Raw genomic sequence first — 20405 nt, 5'->3', positions numbered from 1 at the left:
GCCACGGCAGTGAAAGCGGCGAGTCCTAACCACTGGACCGCCAGGGAATTCCCAAAAGCTTATTAATATTAATGTTTTAATTCACTACATAATGCAGCGGCTCTCGCCATCCTCCAGCAGGATTATTTAAATGAAAACGAGTCTTTAAAGAGACCCAGTACTCCCGCTTGTCAGCCCAGCCCAGTCCAACCAGGGGTACAGGAAACCACGCCCCGTTGTGAAGTCAATTAGCTGCAGAGTTCAGTTTAAAAATACCCAGCCCCGCCCCTCCTTGCTAGGCGAGCTCAAGTCTCAACTGCACGCTGATTTGCCCCTGCTGGCCAATCACCACTGCTCTGCCTCCTGGGCTGTAATTTTCAAAATTCGCTACTGGGCTGATTGGAGAGAGCACGGGGTAAGTTGAGACGGACGCCAGTTGCTGCGACGCGGAGCTCCGGTCATTTCCCGGGCCTCTCCTGGGCTAGGACTGCGTCCGTGGTCTTTCCTCTTCTGCCCTCAATCTCGATATGAGGTAGGCGCCTTTGAACTTGTACTGCCCGCTTGAATGTCCGGTTGTGTCGCACGCGGGTGAGTCCTTGAGCCTCACTCCAGTCCCTTGTAACTCACTGTCTTCTTTTGCCGGGATGCATGGGATCCCTGACACGAAACCTTTGCTTTTTCCTGTCAGGCAGCAGTCTGCGGAGAGAGCCCTGTACGAGGTTGGGGAGGGAGTGTGTATTAGTGGGTGAGATGGCAAAGCAAAAAAACAAACAAACCAAAAAAAACCAAACAAAAACAACAAAAAACCAAAACTGGGTCTCAGCTTTTAAATGGAGCTACCAGTACACATGCCTGAATCAGAGTACATTTACATAACGTCTTTTCACAAGCGAAACTGTGCAGGATCAATTTCATCCACAAGACATATTTAAGCTAGAGAATGCTACTTGAGGGATGTCTTTTGAACTACAGGTTGAAGGATATGAAGGAAGATGGAAACATGTGTCCTTCCTCCCTTGTTGTCTCCACTGGCTCTCTTCTATCACCACCTCCAACCCCTCCAACTCTGGCTTTCCACTGCTCTCTGCTATGGTCCTCTTGGAATCCTAGAATGTCAGAAGTTGAAGGGATCCTAGAACAGTGCTTCTTAAACTTTAAAGTGCCTACAGATCACCTGGGGTTATTAACTTGCACTTCCTGATTTGGTAAGGCCTACCTCGGGGCCTGAGATTTTAAATTGCTAACAAGCTCCCAGGTGATGCTAATATTGCTGGTCCATTGACCATGGTCTAAATGTCGAGGAGACTCTGGTCCCACTATCTCATTTTATTAGGTGGGGGAAGGAGGGCTGGAGAGGGAAAAGGGACCTGTCCAGTGTCACTCAGCCAGCTAGGGCAGGATTAGAACTAGACCCTAGGCATCCTTCCCAGCTCAGTGCTGCTTTCATTGACACCATGCTGCTTTCTCTCCCCAGTGTCTTGCTGTCTGTAACCTGCCTTTATATATGAAAAGAAGTCGCTACTGTTTCCTGAGATTGTCTTGATCTACAGTTTTGGACTCTGAGCAACTGGGCTTCTAAACAAGCCAACTTGCCCCTGTGTGGGTTTCAGCACCAGCCCTGGGATGCCCAATAGAGTCTTCAACACTCATCAGTGTGTATGTAGGGGAGATGGAAAGTCTGGAAAGTAGAAAGGATTTTAATTTTTTTGTCCAAGTAAGGCTAAGGGTTCTGTAGGTGGTAGAAGTTGAGAGTGTTCTGCAGAGTGTCCTTTTATGAAAGCATGTTTTTGGTGGTGTCAATCCCCTCCCCCCACCTAGTGGCAGGGAAATTAGTTACTTAAGTCGGTGTCTGTGTCCCCCAAAGCAAGTGATTATTGTTCAGGATAATAAAGGTGATACATGACCATCATCTGAAAAACCTTATTTTCTTTGAGGTTTAGTCAACCTGTGATGTCATCAGCTGAAAGTTTTCTGGCCTGTTGACTCCAGTTTGATTTTTTCTTTCCGCTTGAAAGATAAAGATTTCAGAACATGAGTCTTTGGTCATCCATAAAATATTGTATGAGGTGTGAATAATAATAGTGGAGTGAGTGGTTTTCATACAGTGCAGTTAAGGGTGGGTTCACTCAATTTAGCTTTATTGCTGCTTGGCTGAGTTTTGAGGGAGGAGATGGAAAATAGGTTTGGATTTGGAGGAAGAGAAGGAGAATAAGACGCACCATTTATTCTGAGTACTTACCAGGTTAAGCTTTGCACATACAAATTTACATTTGAGCCACACAATACCTCTGCAAGTAAGAGGTGGTATAGCTCTTTTGCAAATGAGGAAACTGAGGCTCTAAGATGCTAAGTTGGCTGATTTAGGAGCCCAGTTGCTTCTTAAAAAAAAGTCTGTGTTCATTCTAACTCCTCATTACTCCTCATACTACCACACTATGGCCTTTCACTTTGGGCTGTGGGCTATTTTGGAATCTTTTTTGCATACGATCAGAGAGACTTCATGGTATTTTAGAAAAGAGCCCTGGAAAGAGCTGGGTATTCTATGCTGCTTAAAAATTTGTCCTGTGTAGTGAGTCACTTAACTCATCTGGGACTATAAAATGGAAAGAATTGTGCTTGCCCTGCTTACCCTCACAGTTTTGTTGGGAGGATTAACTGACATAGTAAATGTGAAGGCACATACTTGTACTGACTTTTCCTTGCCAACAAAATGTTTAATATTCTCCATCCAAAGCAAAGCCCAAGTTAGCCTTTCTTCTTTCTTAAACCTTCCCCTCAAACTGCAGTCTTCTCTGCAGTCTTACCAGCGTGGCCCCAGCCTAGCTTGCAGCCTCTTTCTAACTCCTCCCCAACGCATTCTTTGTACTCCACACTCCAGGCAACTTGGATGTTCCCAAACTTGCTGTGCTCTGCATGTTCAAGCCTCCGCCTAGGCTCAGCCTTTCTTTGCCTGGAAAGCTCCCCTGTCTACTTGGGAACCATTTTGTCGTTTAAGTCCGGATGGAATCTCCCACAAGATTACTGACTTTCCATTATGTTTCTAAAGTACTTTTTATCTACCATTTTTAAATCATTTGTCATATTTTTATGTTACTGTTAGAGCTGTGCCTGTGAATACTTCTAGGGTAAGATACATGATTTATTTGTGTTTGTATCTCCATTGCCTGAAGTATCTGGTGCATTGCCTTTAGGGTGTCTCTTATGGAAGCCTGTTCTTTGTCAAATGCAGTTGAACTTGGACACTGAATATGGGTGGGGTTGGAAGGGCAGTTGTATTTGAGTGGGAAGGGTCTCTTGGATATCCAAGAACTGATTCCTCCTAATTATGTATTTGCTTGTAAGATACATAAGTATATCATACTATTGGGAACTCACAAACTAAAAGAAATTTAAGGAATGTAGAATGGGATCCTACACTGAGATGGGGTGAAGGTAGGACTCTCCCAAGGTCTGTAATGACTGTTAAATTTTTATGTCAAGTGATTTTCATCAAGTTAGTTCCTTCTGCTGTTATCTTTTGATTTGATTTTATTTTTTTCTTACTGGGTGTCTGGAACTGGATTACAGTTTCTTGATTGAATGCAGCCTTTGAATACCCTCTGGCCTATTGTGCATACGTGTGTGTGTGTGTGTGTGTGCAGTGTATTCTTTTGCCTTCTCTGTAGCATCATTATAATTGCTGTGGCCAGGACCCCATGCCTTTTAAAGAACATTAACCCTACCAGCGAGCCTCCATACTATATGATCTGTCATGTTCTTGATTATTTTCAATGCAAAACTGTTAATTTGTCCCCAGTGTTCCTAGGCTAAACTAGGGGCGAGGCCACAGTCCCAGTGCCCACAGGGGGTGACAGGCACTGTACTGAGCTTTCTACATAGAGTATCTCATTTAATTTGAACAGTGCCCTGCAGAGGTACGTATACTTATCTCCATTTTACAGATGAGATAACTGAAGCCTAGGGAGTTTAAGTCACTTGCCCATGGTTAAGTGTGGTAGAACCAAGATTTGAGCCCAGATCTGCTTAAATCAAAGTATGTTTTCTCCTAGGGATGCTATAGAGAGACTGGGTTTTCTCAAGGATCTCCAGAGAATTCTGATATTTCTGGTGAATGGTGTTTTAAAGAGTCCTTTTCTGATTGCAGCCCTGCCTTGGATAGATGCTGCTGAATCCATAAGAAATGCCACTGCCACTACCACCCCAGCGCTCCAGACGTGAGACTAAGAAATCTCAGTCCAGCAAAATTGTGCCCAGTGATCATGGCCCATCTGAAAAGGTTAGAGCAAGCTGTCCCTCCCAACAGTGTTTCAAATAAGCTCTTCCTGCGTTGGTTCAGTCCCTATCCTCATCCCTACATCTTTTGAAATACGTGTGGTTTAATCTGAGAAAGTGGGAAAGGGTGGCAGACCTTGTAGTTGGAGAAGACCAGCAAATTAGGACTTAGGGAGAAAGTGTCAACCCTTCTTTCCCGTAAATGCATGGCTAAGATGAAGGCCGTTCTCCATAACCTTCAAAAGCAAACAATACTCAGTTCTCATTAGTGATCACATCTATACTCTTACTTTCTCTGAGATGCTCAAAGCACCTTGCCAGGTGGCTGCTTGGTACATCCTGGGGAGAGTATGAAGATTAGGTCAACAAATGTATTATAATGCTTTTTACAGCTATTAAATTTGAAGAATGGGCCCATTTTGAGCCTGCTGTTTTGACCTTGTGGATAGTTTGTCATTCCGACCCTGCGATGTTCTATGTTCCTCATCATTCATATTTTAATCAGAATTTTACTAACCTGATGAACTGTCATTAAGAGAGTATTTCCTGGAGCAAACATCATTAGGCCAATTTATTTTCCTTGATTGGTTTTCTCTCAGCACAGATAAACACTTTCTAATCATTTTCATTTTTGTCTCGCTGAAATGATTTTCTTGGAGGGGCCAAATGTGTTTTTCCTATGTAAATTTGGCAAGAAAGATTTGATACATTGATCAGATTTTTGTCCATATCAAATTTTCTGATTAGAGTTCTGCCACTGTAAGTTTTCTTTTGTGGCCGTTATTTTTCCAAATCCAAGTCTCTCAGGGCACATTTTGCAAATATAAATTTTATTGAGTTCAGTTTTACCCATTGATTTTATTTGGGGCTGGTTATTTCTACCAGTAATATTAAGTAGGAATTGGCTAACAGGCCAACAGTTAATTTCTTAGCCAATTTGAGAGAAAATACTAATTTTTTTTTGCTAATTATTTCCACTAGGATTATTTATCATGAACTAGATAAGAGACTAATAGTTTACTTATTTCTTAGCTTAATCAATTAAAAAACAGAAGTACCTTCTCAGCTCTTTCAGGATTGCTCCACTGTGCTAGATTGTTCTATTGTAATATGAATCCAGTTATCTAAATTTCTAATCACTTACTGTGTCATGTACTAACTGTCCATGATGTAAATAGAGAACTGGGAAAATAAATGGTCTGACCTCAATGCTCTGCTTCATATTATAACAACTCTCTGACATAGGTAGGGCAGGGTTCTCAATTCATAAAGGAAATCTGATACTTAGGAGACTTTCACCAAATAAAAACTGCTAGGGAACAGAAAAGCCCTACAGCGTGATTTACCGTAACCTCTAACCCCACAGAGATAGTCTTGCTCATTTGGGAGTGGGGTAAGGCATGTGTAGATAAACACTACCTAGAAAGGAAGCTCCCTTTGATCCAAAATATTCACCCTTCCTCCTTTCCCCCATCTCTCCCTTGTATATACTAAAAGGGATTAATATGAATTACCAAACTCCTTTCTTAAAGTACAGAATTTTCCCTATGAGGTTTAAAAACATATTGGACTATATACTTTTAAAATACTATTTCTGCCCGTTTACAGTTTATATAGATTTTTAAAAAGCATGCTTTCTCTTATTTGATCCTCAAATGAGGTAGGTCATTATTCCAATTTTACTGATGAGGAAATTGAGCCTCAGAAACTAAGTGACTTGTGCGAGGTCAATAGCTAATAAAGAGCTGATCCTGGATCAGTATCTAGGTACGTGTGTTATTGTCCTTATTGAGAATGTCTTAAATCAACTACTTAACATAAGAGACACTTAAATTTTGTTAAATTATTGAACTAATTTACCTGGGAACGTCCATATTAAAGGAATGAGTGGGAGTTGCAGGGTGGTGGGTGGTGATGGTTAATCTTGGCTAGTATAGCCATAAATATGAGAGGAGTAAGAGAGGAAATTAGCTTCACCAAGCTAGTGCACTCATTCTGAGAGTTACACCGACAGTCATCTTTTCTCCTCCCAGCCTTGTCCCTATCATCAATGATGACCTCCTTCAGGGACTCTCTAAGCCCAGCCTTGTCCCTATCATCAATGATGACCTCCTTCAGGGACTCTCTAAGCCCAGCCTTGTCCCTATCATCAATGATGACCTCCTTCAGGGACTCTCTAAGCCCAGCCTTGTCCCTATCATCAATGATGACCTCCTTCAGGGACTCTCTAAGCCCAGCCTTGTCCCTATCATCAATGATGACCTCCTTCAGGGACTCTCTAAGCCCAGCCTTGTCCCTATCATCAATGATGACCTCCTTCAGGGACTCTCTAAGCCCAGCCTTGTCCCTATCATCAATGATGACCTCCTTCAGGGACTCTCTAAGCAGTGGGTGCCAAAATTTCCTTTTGTTGTAGTTTATTGGGGTTTATTATAGGCATCTGCAGTTGCTTGGAGATTCAGCCATTCCCCGCCTGAGCCCCAAAGATGACCTGAAGTCCCTGAAAAGACTGCTCACAATTGGATATACGCATTTACCTCTTTTACTTTTTTTAGAGAGAGGAGAATTACCAAGCAAAGATATCTCCATCTTCACCTCAGGGACCACTCAAAAAGAGGTCAGCTTTTGAAGATCTCACCAACGTGAGTATGCTAGTCCGATCCTCTGCCATGGTGTCGCATAAGGTTTAGACAACCTCTTCCTTGAGGGACCTTTCCAGTTTACCAAACTCTGACCCTCTCTAGAATGTTGAGAGCCAATTTTATTTGGAATCAATGACCCAATTTCAGAAACTGCAGTGGCTCTTCTGCTGGCACATACCATCTGGATTAATTGATGGAGCTCTCTGGAAGCAGCAGAGTGATTATGAGATATGAAATTGTAGACAAATATGAGAACTTTGGGATCTTGCATTTAGATAAAGTCCAGAGGTGGCTCAGCTGGTTGCGTAGGCCTTGGAGGCAAGTACTCTGGTAGATTCATTGTAGTCTAGGGCAGTGTTCATCAATTCAAGCACTGTGGGCATTTTGAACAGGAAAGTTTTTCTATTGTGTACGACTGACTTCAGCCAGCATTCCTGGTCCCTAGCATTAAGTTCCAGCAGCATCCCAGTCATAGTGACAATCAAAAATGTCCTCTGATGTACAGAACCATTGATGACCACAGTTCCATGATCTGGTTTTCAACTATGGAGATCTAGAAACTCAATTTTGGCTAGAATTCTTGAGTTCACTTCCAAGTTACCTCCCTTCTGGTGTTATTAAGGCGCCAGCAAAGAAAATCAAATTTGCTAGTTAGAAAGTTACTAACTGAATATAGAATTGAGTCAGAGGTAATCTTTGGTCTTAGAAAATAATAATAACTGATGTCTCCTGAGTGTTTACCACGTGTCAGGCACTATTCTAAGCATTTTCCCCTGTATCCACTCACTTAATCCTCATAAAATCCTTTGAGGCAGATACTATAATTATCTCCACTTCACAGATAAAGACTTGCCCAATGTTGGTTTTGAAGTCTGTTTCATCTAGGATACAGAGAACCCTAGTGAACCCTATCCTGCCCTCTATAATAGTGTCCTTCTGTGGCTACCAGAATTCTTACATCTGCTAGATAATATTGTACCCCCTTGGGCAGGATTGGATAAGCATTGGCAAAGTTCTCCCCTTTGTATCTCTGCTTTTTAGATGCTATGTGACCACCTTTGTGCTAAAACAGTCTTTTCCCCATGCAGATTACAACATGTATGATTGTGTTACAGCTTCCTGCATAATCAGATTTACTCTAGATTGGTTGAAAGAGCTACCTCCCACACAGACCTGTAAGGTTAGATTCATTTCCTGACTTATTTAACCATGGCTCTAGAAACTTGGTTGAAATAAGGTAGCCACACAAATCAGGAGCAGATGCAGCCCATCTTAATGTAGCTTCCCTTGGCCTCCAGAGTCCCTGATGGGAGTCCAGTGACACTGCAAAGCAAAGTCTAACCGCATATGAAAAACTTTCCTGCCATGTCTCAGTCCTTTTTTTGTCGTGAAGTTTATATCATCATTCATAGAGAACAAACACAAATAAATTAATAGGAAACACATGCTAGGACCCTCCTGATTCTCCAACTGAATTCAACATCTGTTAGGCCACATACTTGTCCAGGGTTGGGGAAGCAAGGCATCCCTGAGCAGTATCTCTGCCTCTAGCTTTTCAGAAGCTCAGAAAGCCCGTTTCCCTTTTGCGTTCAAGTTCTGGTCACCTTGAATGGTCTTTGGTGCTTTCCAGACAAAGTTCCGTCATTACAGTGTACCTAAGCCATTCCAGGGTTCGGCATTTCTGCAGACGTCTGAGCTCATTTCTTTGACGGTTGAGGACTCCTTTCTCTCTGAATTTTGGGGATTCCCTTTATGACGATTTGCTTCTTCCTGTCAGTATGACTTCATTTCCATGTCCTCATATCTGTCTTCTCCTCAACATTCACCACAGTGAGGTCCTGGCTTGCCAAAAGAGCTGATCTGTTTTAATTAGTTAGTCTGCTGTGAGTGTTCTTTTTTCCCCTCTCCTTTATCCTTTCAGCATGGGAAGGACTTTTGATTTGTTAGAGCTGGTCCAAAGCCAGTGGATGAGGAGATAAAGTCTATTTCCTAAATTATTTTTTGTCAGTAGGATTGTCATCTCTGTTTTCCTATTTTTTGGTGAAAGAATTATGGGGAAATACTGGTAAAGGTCCCCTTGAGCTTAGATCTGAAAATATTAGTGCTCTGAACCTTCACACATGGCAAGTTGAAAGTTTCACCCTGGGGATTAGGGTCTCCACCTCTCTCCTGCCAAGAACGCACATCTTTTCCAATTCTGGATCTCAGCTGGACACATAAGGAGTCTGTAAAACTTTAGGTGAAATTAAAATGCAAACTGTGTCAAGCTCTTTGAAGAACAGAAGTGGACAACAACTTGAGGGCCTAAGAAAGAATCCCCTGTTGGATTGTAGTTGTTTATTATGATACGATGATACAAAGGCATAATTTTTTTATACTTCATTTGGAAATAATTTCAAATTTATAAAAAGTTGCAAAAATAAAAAACAGTACAAAGAACACACATATGCTGTTTACCTAGATTCATGTATTACTAACATTTTATCCTATCTGCTTACATACATCATGGTCCTTTACCATGAAATACTTAGGGTATTTCAGTGTATATAGAGAAAGTCTCTATATACTATTTCTCCTCAGAGAAATAGTCTTATATAAACACAGTGCAGTCAACAACTTTATAAATTTACACTGATATAGTGTTTTTATGTAATCTATTGTCCATATTCCAATTTTTTTCCGTTGACTTTGTAAAGTCAATGTTATAAGCATTTTTCCCCCTCCAATAAAGGATCCAGTCTAGGGTCGTTTACTTGTCATGTCTCTAGCTTCTTTTAATCTGGAACACTTCCATAGCCTTTCTTTGTTTTTTATGATATTTTTGAAGAATACAGTCCGACCCAACCCCCCTTTTAAAAATAGAACATTCCTCATTTTGTGTTTGTCTGATGTTTCCATGTGATTAGATTGATGTTATATACGCTTGGCTGGAGTACTGTGTAGGTGATGTTCTGTCCTTAGAGTATCACATCTGGAGGCACACGACATCCATCTGTCCCTCATTGGTGAGGTTAATTTTGATCACCCAGTCAAGATGTTGTCTGGTTTCTCCGCTGTATAATTACTGTTTATTTTTTTTTCCTCTTGCAACTAATAATCTGTGGGACACACTCTTAAGAGCCTCCAAATAGCCACTCTTCATCAAAATGTCCCCTAGATTTAGCATTCATTGATGATTTTTGCCTAACACAATCTTTATGATGATTTTTCCAACTCTAGCACTTGTTCCCCATTTACCAGTCTACAAGCAGAGGCCTCCCTTCTTCCCTGTTTATTTATTATTGGTATAGACTTAATGAATTCCTTTTTTTCAGTGGTTTGTTGTTCAGTATTGTATTTTATTATTTTGGTGCTCAAATTGTCCCAGATTTGGTCACTAGGGTCCCCTTTAATCTGACTACTGTGTCTTTGTGACATACTATCATCATTTTTTGGAGCATTTTCTTTCCAGCATAACAGGATGTTCCAGGATGTTCTTGTACCTATTTTATTGCCATGGAGCCAACCATTTCTGTGAAGAATTCCTGTTCCTTTTAGTGGGGAATGGTATTAGAGACCAAGATCTCAGTGCTAGGTGTGCTACTGGGGTGTCTGCTTTTTCTGTCCTTTCTGCAGACAGAGTTAGGAAATGTCTGCATGTATATATATACATATAGATACACACATATCTGTACTTAAACATATATATATACACATATATCTATATATACAAATACATACACTCCTGTATACTCAGATGTATATACACATATACCTATTTAAGAAATCATAAGTCCACACAGCTCCCATTCCAAAACGTACAGGGTTCTTTCTTGTATTCCTCAATCCGTGTTTATATGTTCCTTCTCTACAATGAGAACCATGGTTCCCAAGATCATCAACACGTTTACTCAATACTATAATACATCTAAAAGAGTTTCAGAATTACGTCTTTCACACCACCATAATAAACACACCTACTAAAAAGAGTTCCAGATTTATTTGCAATATTCTCCACCATCCCACAAACGCATCCTGACTGAGGATGTATATGGTGAGGGTGTATAGTCTGTGTTTACTTGGATTAGTTGTTTATTATCTTGTATTTCCTTCTGTTTTCTTTCTTCTGTCCTTCAGTGTGGTTATGGTATTTATTTGGAATATAATTAGATTCAATTTGTTTCATTTTAAAGGCATAACCTTTAAGATTATTTTTATTGACATTATTCACAGTCCCATGATCTCTTCTACTGTTTAATAGAATTAGTCATGATTAGAGTTTCTGGTGGAGCTCCCCAGAGCCCCATGTTAAATAAATATCCCCTCAGTGAGATGGGATAGATGTATCACAGGTAGTGTTGTATTAGAGGTCTATCCTGAAAAGCTAGTTGATCTTGGTATACTCAGGCAGCAAAGCCAGTTATATTGCCTTTTCCCCCCTCTAAATATCTTATGGGGTCAAAATGGAATGTGATGTTTACAAAACATCTTTTTGAGAATTTGCCAGCCAGTATAGTTGACATTGGAGATCAGAACTACATCATATGTATCTTGAAATCACTTAGGGCTGCTATTTAGCTAATATGCACCAGGACTACTGTACTGCCAGCTTCCATCATGACTCGTTGGCACCAGTACCATACTGGTTGTAAGATGTTTTTATCAATGTTCCTGGGAACACCCAAACAAGGTGTCCAGGGTGTGGATGTGTGTCAGGACCTTCCTATGAGAACCACCTATTGGGTAATTTGAGGTTCTCTCTCTCTCCATTTCCTTGCTTCCTCCTCCAGACCAGCCCCCCGACCTTTTTTTTTTTCTTGCAGGCTTCTCAAAGTCAACCTGCCAAGCCCAAGAAGGAAGCCAGTAATGAGTTTGTTAAAGATGTTTCCAAGAAGATAAACAGGAACACACCTGCTCGTGGGTGAGTACGAGGGGACTCAGATGGCATTGTTTTATATGGTAAAGGAGAGGGTGTGACATCCTTTTGACTGCCTTTTGTCCCCATTGAGAACATTTTTAGTGAGCTACAGTGGTGAGTACTACATTAAGTCTGGGTGCTTAGATGGACTAAATTGCTGAAGAATTACAGGCCTCATCTCACCACCACCCCCAATCTTTCTCTCTCTCTCTCTCTCTCTGCCCCCCTCCCTCCCTCCCCCTCCCCCTCCCCTCCCCCTCCCCCTCCCCCTCTTTCCCTCTGTCACCCACCTACATGGTGTGTGCATATTGAAAGAGCTGTTGTCATTGAGGAATTTGCCAAAAGGTCTTGTGCTCATCTTTTCTCTATTTTAGTACTTCAGTCCTTGACTGAGCTACTCTGTGGTTGAGAGTGTGGAGGCAACTTAACTTTTCAGGGGATTCTCAGCAGCTGGCTGATAGCTTGCCAGTCTGCTTATCCCATTAGAACCCTTAGGGGGAGGTTTGTTCCTTGTTACTGTAGAGAAATTACTATCTCCTTAGGCCAAAAATGTGTGTTTTCCAGCTGTTATAGGGAACTGATCACAGGTTCTGCAAGTAGGTAGGAGTATTCTCATCTAGGATTGGGAAAAGGATTTACTCCTAGGAAAATTTCTGTTAGAAGAAGAGTTAGAAAGTGGAGTGAGACCTTTTTATATCCTCTCCTCATTCCAGTGGGAATTACTTCTTTCTGGAAGAATAGAATAGATCAGCTAGATAGCTATAACCCGGCTAAGCATGGGTTCCAAATGGTAAGGGGAAAAGTTTGGGGAACTCCAAAAAATTAACATGCCAGGTCCACAGGACACTTTGCTAATTACCCAGCATAGAAAGAAATCATACCAGCAGATTAGCATTTAGCCCTACTCAGTTTCTTGCTGAAATGAAATTCCTGGGATTTGCATGTGTATTTTTTTTAAACATCTTTATTGAAGTATAATTGCTTTACAATGGTGTGTTAGTTTCTGCTTTATAACAAAGTGAATCAGTTATACATATACATATGTTCCCATATCTCTTCCCTCTTGCATCTCCCTCCCTCCCACCCTCCCTATCCCACCCCTCTAGGTGGTCACAAAGCACCGAGCTGATCTCCCTGTGCTATGCGGCTGCTTCCCACTAGCTATCTATTTTACATTTGGTAGTGTATATATGTCCATGACACTCTCTCACCCTGTCACATCTCAACCCTCCCCCTCCCCATATCCTCAAGTCCATTCTCTAGTAGGTCTGTGTCTTTATTCCCGTCTTGCCACTAGGTTCTTCATGACCTTTTTTTTTTTTTCCCTTAGATTCCATATATATGTGTTAGCATACTGTATTTGTTTTTCTCTTTCTGACTTACTTCACTCTGTATGACAGACTCTAACTCGATCCAACTCAATACAAATACCTCCATTTCATTTCTTTTTATGGCTGAGTAATATTCCATTGTATATATGTGCCACATCTTCTTTATCCATTCATCCGATGATGGACACCTAGGTTGCTTCCATGTCCTGGCTATTGTAAACAGAGTTGCAATGAATATTTTGGTACATGACTCTTTCTGAATTATGGTTTTCTCAGGGTATATGCCCAGTAGTGGGATTGCTGGGTCATATGGTAGTTCTATTTTTAGTTTTTTAAGGAACCTCCGTACTGTTCTCCATAGTGGCTGTATCAATTTACATTCCCACCAACAGTGCAAGAGTGTTCCCTTTTCTCCACACCCTCTCCAGCATTTATTGTTTCTAGATTTTTTGATGAGGGCCATTCTGACCGGTGTGAGATGATACCTCATTGTAGTTTTGATTTGCATTTCTCTAATGATTAATGATGTTGAGCATTCTTTCATGTGTCTGTTGGCAATCTGTATATCTTCTTTGGAGAAATGTCTATTTAGGTCTTCTGCCCATTTTTGGATTGGGTTGTTTGTTTTTTTGTTATTGAGCTGCATGAGCTGCTTGTAAATCTTGGAGAGTAATCTTTTGTCAGTTGCTTCATTTGCAAATATTTTCTCCCATTCTGAGGGTTGTCTTTTCGTCTTGTTTATGGTTTCCTTTGCTGTGCAAAAGCTTTTAAGTTTCATTAGGTCCCATTTGTTTATTTGTGTTTTTATTTCCATTTCTCTAGGAGGTGGGTCAAAAAGGATCTTGCTGTGATTTATGTCATAGAGTGTTCTGCCTATGTTTTCCTCTAAGAGTTTGATAGTGTCTGGCCTTACACTTAGGTCTTTAATCCATTTTGAGTTTATTTTTGTGTATGGGGTTACAGAGTGTTCTAATTTCATACTTTTACATGTACCTGTCCAATTTTCCCAGCACCACTTATTGAAGAGGCTGTCTTTTCTCCACCGTATATGCTTGCCTCCTTTATCAAAGATAAGGTGACCATATGTGCGTGGGCTTATCTCTGGGCTTTCTATCCTGTTCCATTGATCTATATTTCTGTTTTTGTGCCAGTACCAAACTGTCTTGATTACTGTAGCTTTGTAATATAGTCTGAAGTCAGGGAGCCTGATTCCTCCAGCTCCATTTTTCGTTCTCAAGAGTGCTTTGGCTATTCGGGGTCTTTTGTGTTTCCATACAAATTGTGAAATTTTTTGTTCTAGTTCTGTGAAAAATGCCAGTGGTAGTTTGATAGGGATTGCATTGAATCTGTAGATTGCTTTGGGTAGCAGAGTCATTTTCACAATGTTGATTCTTCCAATCCAAGAACATGGTATATCTCTCCATCTATTTCTATAATCTTTAATTTCTTTCATCAGTGTCCTATAATTTTCTGCATACAGGTCTTTTGTCTCCTTAGGTAGGTTTATTCCTAGATATTTTATTCTTTTTGTTGCAATGGTAAACGGGAGTGTTTTCTTAATTTCACTTTCAGATTTTTCATCATTAGTATATAGGAATGCAAGAGATTTCTGTGCATTAATTTTGTATCCTGCTACTTTACCAAATTCATTGATTAGCTCTAGTAGTTATCTAGTAGCATCTTTAGGATTCTCTATGTATAGTATCATGTCATCTGCAAACAGTGACAGCTTTACTTCTTCTTTTCCGATTTGGATTCCTTTTATTTCTTTTTCTTCTCTGATTGCTGTGGCTAACACTTCCAAAACTATGTTGAATAATAGTGGTGAGAGTGGGCAACCTTGTCTTGTTCCTGATCTTAGTGGAAATGGTTTCAGTTTTTCACCATTGGGGACAATGTTGGCTGTGGGTTTGTCATATATGGCCTTTATTATGTTGAGGAAAGTTCCCTCTATGCCTACTTTCTGCAGGGCTTTTATCAAAAATGGGTGTTGAATTTTGTCGAAAGCTTTCTCTGCATCTATTGAGATGATCATATGGTTTTTCTCCTTCAATTTGTTTATATGATGTATCACGTTGATTTATTTGCGTATATTGAAGAATCCTTGCATTCCTGGAATAAACCCCACTTGATCATGGTGTATAATCTTTTTAATGTGCTGTTGGATTCTGTTTGCTAGTATTTTGTTGAGGATTTTTGCATCTATGTTCATCAGTGATATTGGCCTGTAGTTTTCTTTCTTTGTGACATCTTTGTCTGGTTTTGGTATCAGGGTGATGGTGGCCTCGTAGAATGAGTTGGGGAGTGTTCCTCCCTCTGCAATATTTTGGAAGAGTTTGAGAAGGATAGGTGTTAGCTCTTCTCTAAATGTTTGATAGAATTCGCCTGTGAAGCCATCTGGTCCTGGGCTTTTGTGTGTTGGAAGATTTTTAATCACAGTTTCAATTTCAGTGATTGTGATTGGTCTGTTCATATTTTCTATTTCTTCCTGGTTCAGTCTCGGCAGGTTGTGCATTTCTAAGAATCTGTCCATTTCTTCCAGGTTGTCCATTTTATTGGCATAGAGTTGCTTGTAGTAATCTCTCATGATCGTTTGTATTTCTGCAGTGTCAGTGGTTACTTCTCCTTTTTCATTTCTAATTCTATTGATTTGAGTCTTCTCTCTTTTTCTCTTGATGAGTCTGGCTAATGGTTTATCAATTTTGTTTATCTTCTCAAAGAACCAGCTTTTAGTTTTACTGATCTTTGCTATTGTTTCCTTCATTTCTTTTTCATTTATTTCTGATCTGATCTTTATGATTTCTTTCCTTCTGCTAGCTTTGGGGTTTTTTTGTTCTTCTTTCTCTAATTGCTTTAGGTGCAAGGTTAGGTTGTTTATTTGAGATGTTTCCTGTTTCTTGAGGTAGGATTGTATTGCTATAAACTTCCCTCTTAGAACTGCTTTTGCTGCATCCCATAGGTTTTGGGTTGTTGTGTCTCCATTATCATTTGTTTCTAGGTATTTTTTGATTTCCCCTTTGATTTCTTCAGTGATCACTTCGTTATTAAGTAGTGTATTGTGTAGCCTCCATGTGTTTGTATTTTTTAACAGATCTTTTCCTGTAATTGATATCTAGTCTCATAACATTGTCGTTGGAAAAGATACTTGATACGATTTCAATTTTTTAAAATTTACCAAGGCTTGATTTGTGACCCAAGATATGATCTATCCTGGAGAATGTTCCATGAGCACTTGAGAAAAATGTGTATTCTGTTGTTTTTGGGTGGAATGTCCTATAAATATCAATTAAGTCCATATTGTTTAATGTATCATTTAAAGCTTGTGTTTCCTTATTTATTTTCATTTTGGATGATCTGTCCATTTAGTGAAAGTGGGGTGTTAAAGTCCCCTACTATGATTGTGTTACTATCGATTTCCCCTTTTATGGCTGTTAGTATTTGCCTTATGTATTGTGGTGCTCCTATGTTGGGTGCATAAATATTTACAATTGTTATACCTTCCTCTTGGATTGATCCCTTGATCATTATATAGTGTCCTTCTTTGTCTCTTGTAATAGTCTTTATTTTAAAGTCTATTTTGTCTGATATGAGAATTGCTACTCCAGCTTTCTTTTGATTTCCATTTGCATGGAATATCTTTTTCCATCCCCTCACTTTCAGTCTGTATGTGTCTCTAGGTCTGAAGTGGGTCTCTTGTAGACAGCATATATATGGGTCTTGTTTTTGTATCCATTCAGCCAGTCTGTGTCTTTTGGTGGAAGCATTTAATCCATTTACATTTAAGGTAATTATCGATATGTATGTTCCTATTCCCAGTTTCTTAAATGTTTTGGGTTTGTTATTGTAGGTCTTTTCCTTCTCTTGTGTTTCTTGCCTAGAGAAGTTCCTTTAGCATTTGTTGTAAAGCTGGTTTGGTGGTGCTGAACTCTCTCAGCTTTTGCTTGTCTGTAAAGGTTTTAATTTCTCCATCAAATCTGAATGAGATCCTTGCTGGGTAGAGTAATCTTGGTTGTAGGTTTTTCTCCTTCATCACTTTAAGTATATCCTGCCACTCCCTTCTGGCTTGCAGAGTTTCTGCTGAAAGATCAGCTGTTAACCTTATGGGGATGCCCTTGTGTGTTATTTGTTGTTTTTCCCTTGCTGCTTTTAATATGTTTTCTTTATATTTAATTTTTGATAGTTTGATTAATATGTGTCTTGGTGTGTTTCTCCTTGGATGTATCCTGTATGGGACTCTCTGTGCTTCCAGGACTTGATTAACTATTTCCTTTCCCATATTAGGGAAGTTTTCAACTATAATCTCTTCAAATATTTTCTCAGTCCCTTTCTTTTTCTCTTCTTCTTCTGGGACCCCTATAATTCGAATGTTGGTGCGTTTAATGTTGTCCCAGAAGTCTCTGAGACTGTCCTCAGTTCTTTTCATTCTTTTTTCTTTATTCTGCTCTGCAGTAGTTACTTCCACCATTTTATCTTCCAGGTCACTTATCCGTTCTTCTGCCTCAGTTATTCTGCTATTGATCCCATCTAGAGTATTTTTAATTTCATTTATTGTGCTTTTCATCATTGCTTGGTTCCTCTTTAGTTCTTCTACGTCCTTGTTAAATGTTTCTTGCAGTTTGTCTATTCTATTTCCAAGATTTCGGATCATCCTTACTATCATTATTCTGAATTCTTTTTCAGGTAGACTACCTATTTCCTCTTCATTTGTTAGGTCTGGTGTGTTTTGACCCTGCTCCTTCATCTGCTGTGTGTTTTTCTGTCTTCTCATTTTGTTTATCTTTCTGTGTTTGGGGTCTCCTTTTCACAGGCTGCAGATTCGTAGTTCCTGTTGTTTTTGGTATCTGTCCCCAGTGGCTAAGGTTGGTTCAGTGGGTTGTGTAGGTTTCCTGGTGGAGGGAACTAGTGCCTGTGTTCTGATGGATGAGGCCGGATCTTGTCTTTGTGGTGGGCACGTCCACGTCTGGTGGTGTGTTTTGGGGTGTCTGTGGCCTTATTATGATTTTAGGCAGCCTCTCTGTTAATGGATGGGGCTGTGTTCCTGTCTTGCTAGTTGTTTGGCATAGGGTGTCCAGCAATGTAGCTTGCTGGTCGTTGAGTGAAGCTGGGTCTTGATGTTGAGATGGAGATCTCTGAGAGATTTCTGCCGTTTGGTATTACGTGGAGCTGGGAGGTCTCTTGTGGACCAGTGTCCTGAAGTTGGCTCTCCCACCTCAGAGGCACAGCCCTGATGCCTGGCTGGAGCACTAAGAGCCTTTCATCCACACGGCTCCTTTAAGTCTTTCTCCAAATGTCACTTTCTCAGTAAGGCCTTTCTTGACCACCCTCTTTAAAATTGCAATCTCCGGTGTCCTGGTCCCCTTCTCGATTTATTTTTCTCCACAACGTCTATCACGTACCTTGCTTGGTTATAACTCTGCATGTGTATTTTGACCTTAATTCCCTGTGTTATTTTCTTTTGAATTTCTTTCACCATCCTGACTTTAGCAGGGAAATCCTCACAAAATTCCATAAACATTCTTGTCCTCATTCAGAGTTCAGTGAAATGGACCCTAATAATAGTGCTAGAGCTAATAGCTAACATCTATTGAGCTAACATTTACTGTAATCACACATTATTCTAAGTGGGGTTTTTTTTTTTTGGTAACAGCTTTATTAAGATATAATTCACATACACAATTCACCCTCTTAAAATGTACAATTTAGTGGTTTTTAGTATATTCACAGAGTTATGCAGCCATCACCACAGTGAATTTTAGGATATTTTCATCAACCCCAAAAGGAACTCTACCTTTAGCTGCCACCTCTCAGTCCTCCCTATCTGTTGGCAACCACTAGTCTACTTTCTGTCTCTATAGATTTATCCATACTGGACGTTTCCCAGAAATGGAATTGTACAATGTATCGTCTTTTGTATCTGGCTTCTTTCACGCAGCATAATGTTTAAGGGTTCATCCATGTTGTAGCAGGTATCAGTACTTCATCCTCTTTTATTGCCAAATAATATTCCATTGTATGGATGTACCATATTTTGTCTATCCATTCATCAGTTGATGAATGTTTGAATTGTTTCCACCTTTGGTTATTGTGAATAGTGCTGCTATGAACACCTGTGTACAAGTTTTTGTTTGAACACCTGTTTTTAATTCTTTTGCATATGTAACTAGAAATGTAATTGCTGGGTCATATGGTAATTCTATGTTGAACTCATTGAGGAACTGCCAAACTGTATTCCATAGTGGTTACACTATCTTACATTCCTACCAGCAGTGGATGAGGGTTTTGAATTTTCCACATCCTTGCCATTTTCTGGGAGGTTTTTTGTTTGTTTGTTTGTTTGTTTTTTTGTTTTTTTAACGGCCATTCTAGTGAGTGTGGGATGGTATCTCGTTGTGGTTTAGATTTGCAGTTCTCTGATGACTAATGATTCGGGAATCTTTCATGTGTTTGTTGGCCACTTGCATATCTTCTTTGGAGGAATGTCTATTCAGATCCTTTGCTGATTTAAAATATTTGGTTATTGATCTTTTTATTATTGAGTTGTAAGAATTCTTTATATAGTTTAGATACAAGTCCCTGATCAGATATATGATTAGCAAGTATTTTTCCTCCATTCTGTAGGTCTTTTCATTTTCTTCTTGGTGTTCCTTGAGGCATAAATGTTTTTAATTGTAATGAAATCCAATTTATTTTTTTTGTTGTTGCTTATGCTTTTGGTATCATAATCTAAGAAACCATTGCCAAATCCAAGGTTATGAACATTTACTTTTAAGATTTTTTTCTTTTTAGAGTTTTAAAGTTTTAGCTCTTAACTTAGATTGTTGATCCATTTTGAGTTAATTTTTATTGTTGGTGTATGTTAGGGGTCTAACTTCATTGTTTTGCATGTATTGATAGATATCCAGTTGCCTCGGCACCATTTATTGAAAAGACTAATCTTTCTCCACTTAATTGTCTTGGCACCCTTGTTGAAAATCAGCTGACTGTAAATGTGTTTATTTCTGAACTCTCAATTTTATTCCATTGACCTACATGTCTTTCATTATGCCAGTACTATGCTATCTTGATTATTGTTGTTCTGTAGTGTGTTTTGAAATTGGGAAGTGTGATTCCTCCAACTTTGTTCCTCTTTTTCAAGATTGTTTTGGCTCTTCTGGGTTCCCTGCAATTCCATATAAATTTTAGAATCAGCTTGTCAATTTCTACTAATAAGCCAGCTGGGATTCTTATAGAATTTGCCTTGAACCTGTAAGTCAATTTGGGGAGTATTACCATCTTAATACTAAG

General features: G+C 39.7%; 1 protein-coding gene across 1 annotated transcript in view; it reads left to right on the top strand.

The window, feature by feature from the left end:
- The first annotated feature begins 425 nt into the window (after positions 1 to 425).
- The window catches only part of LOC133081787 (G2/mitotic-specific cyclin-B3-like), a 45942-nt gene continuing 25962 nt past the window's right edge, over positions 426 to 20405 (top strand). The window contains 5 exon segments of the mRNA XM_061178146.1: positions 426 to 511; positions 4124 to 4255; positions 6807 to 6893; positions 11696 to 11797; positions 12333 to 12343. Coding sequence (XP_061034129.1) covers positions 4160 to 4255; positions 6807 to 6893; positions 11696 to 11797; positions 12333 to 12343 — 296 coding nt within the window. The 5' untranslated portion in view covers positions 426 to 511; positions 4124 to 4159.

Source organism: Eubalaena glacialis, chromosome X (assembly GCF_028564815.1).
Source record: "Eubalaena glacialis isolate mEubGla1 chromosome X, mEubGla1.1.hap2.+ XY, whole genome shotgun sequence".
Lineage (NCBI taxonomy): Eukaryota > Metazoa > Chordata > Mammalia > Artiodactyla > Balaenidae > Eubalaena > Eubalaena glacialis.
Note: the sequence above shows the minus strand (reverse complement) of the source record. Positions and strands in the feature narration are given on the sequence as shown.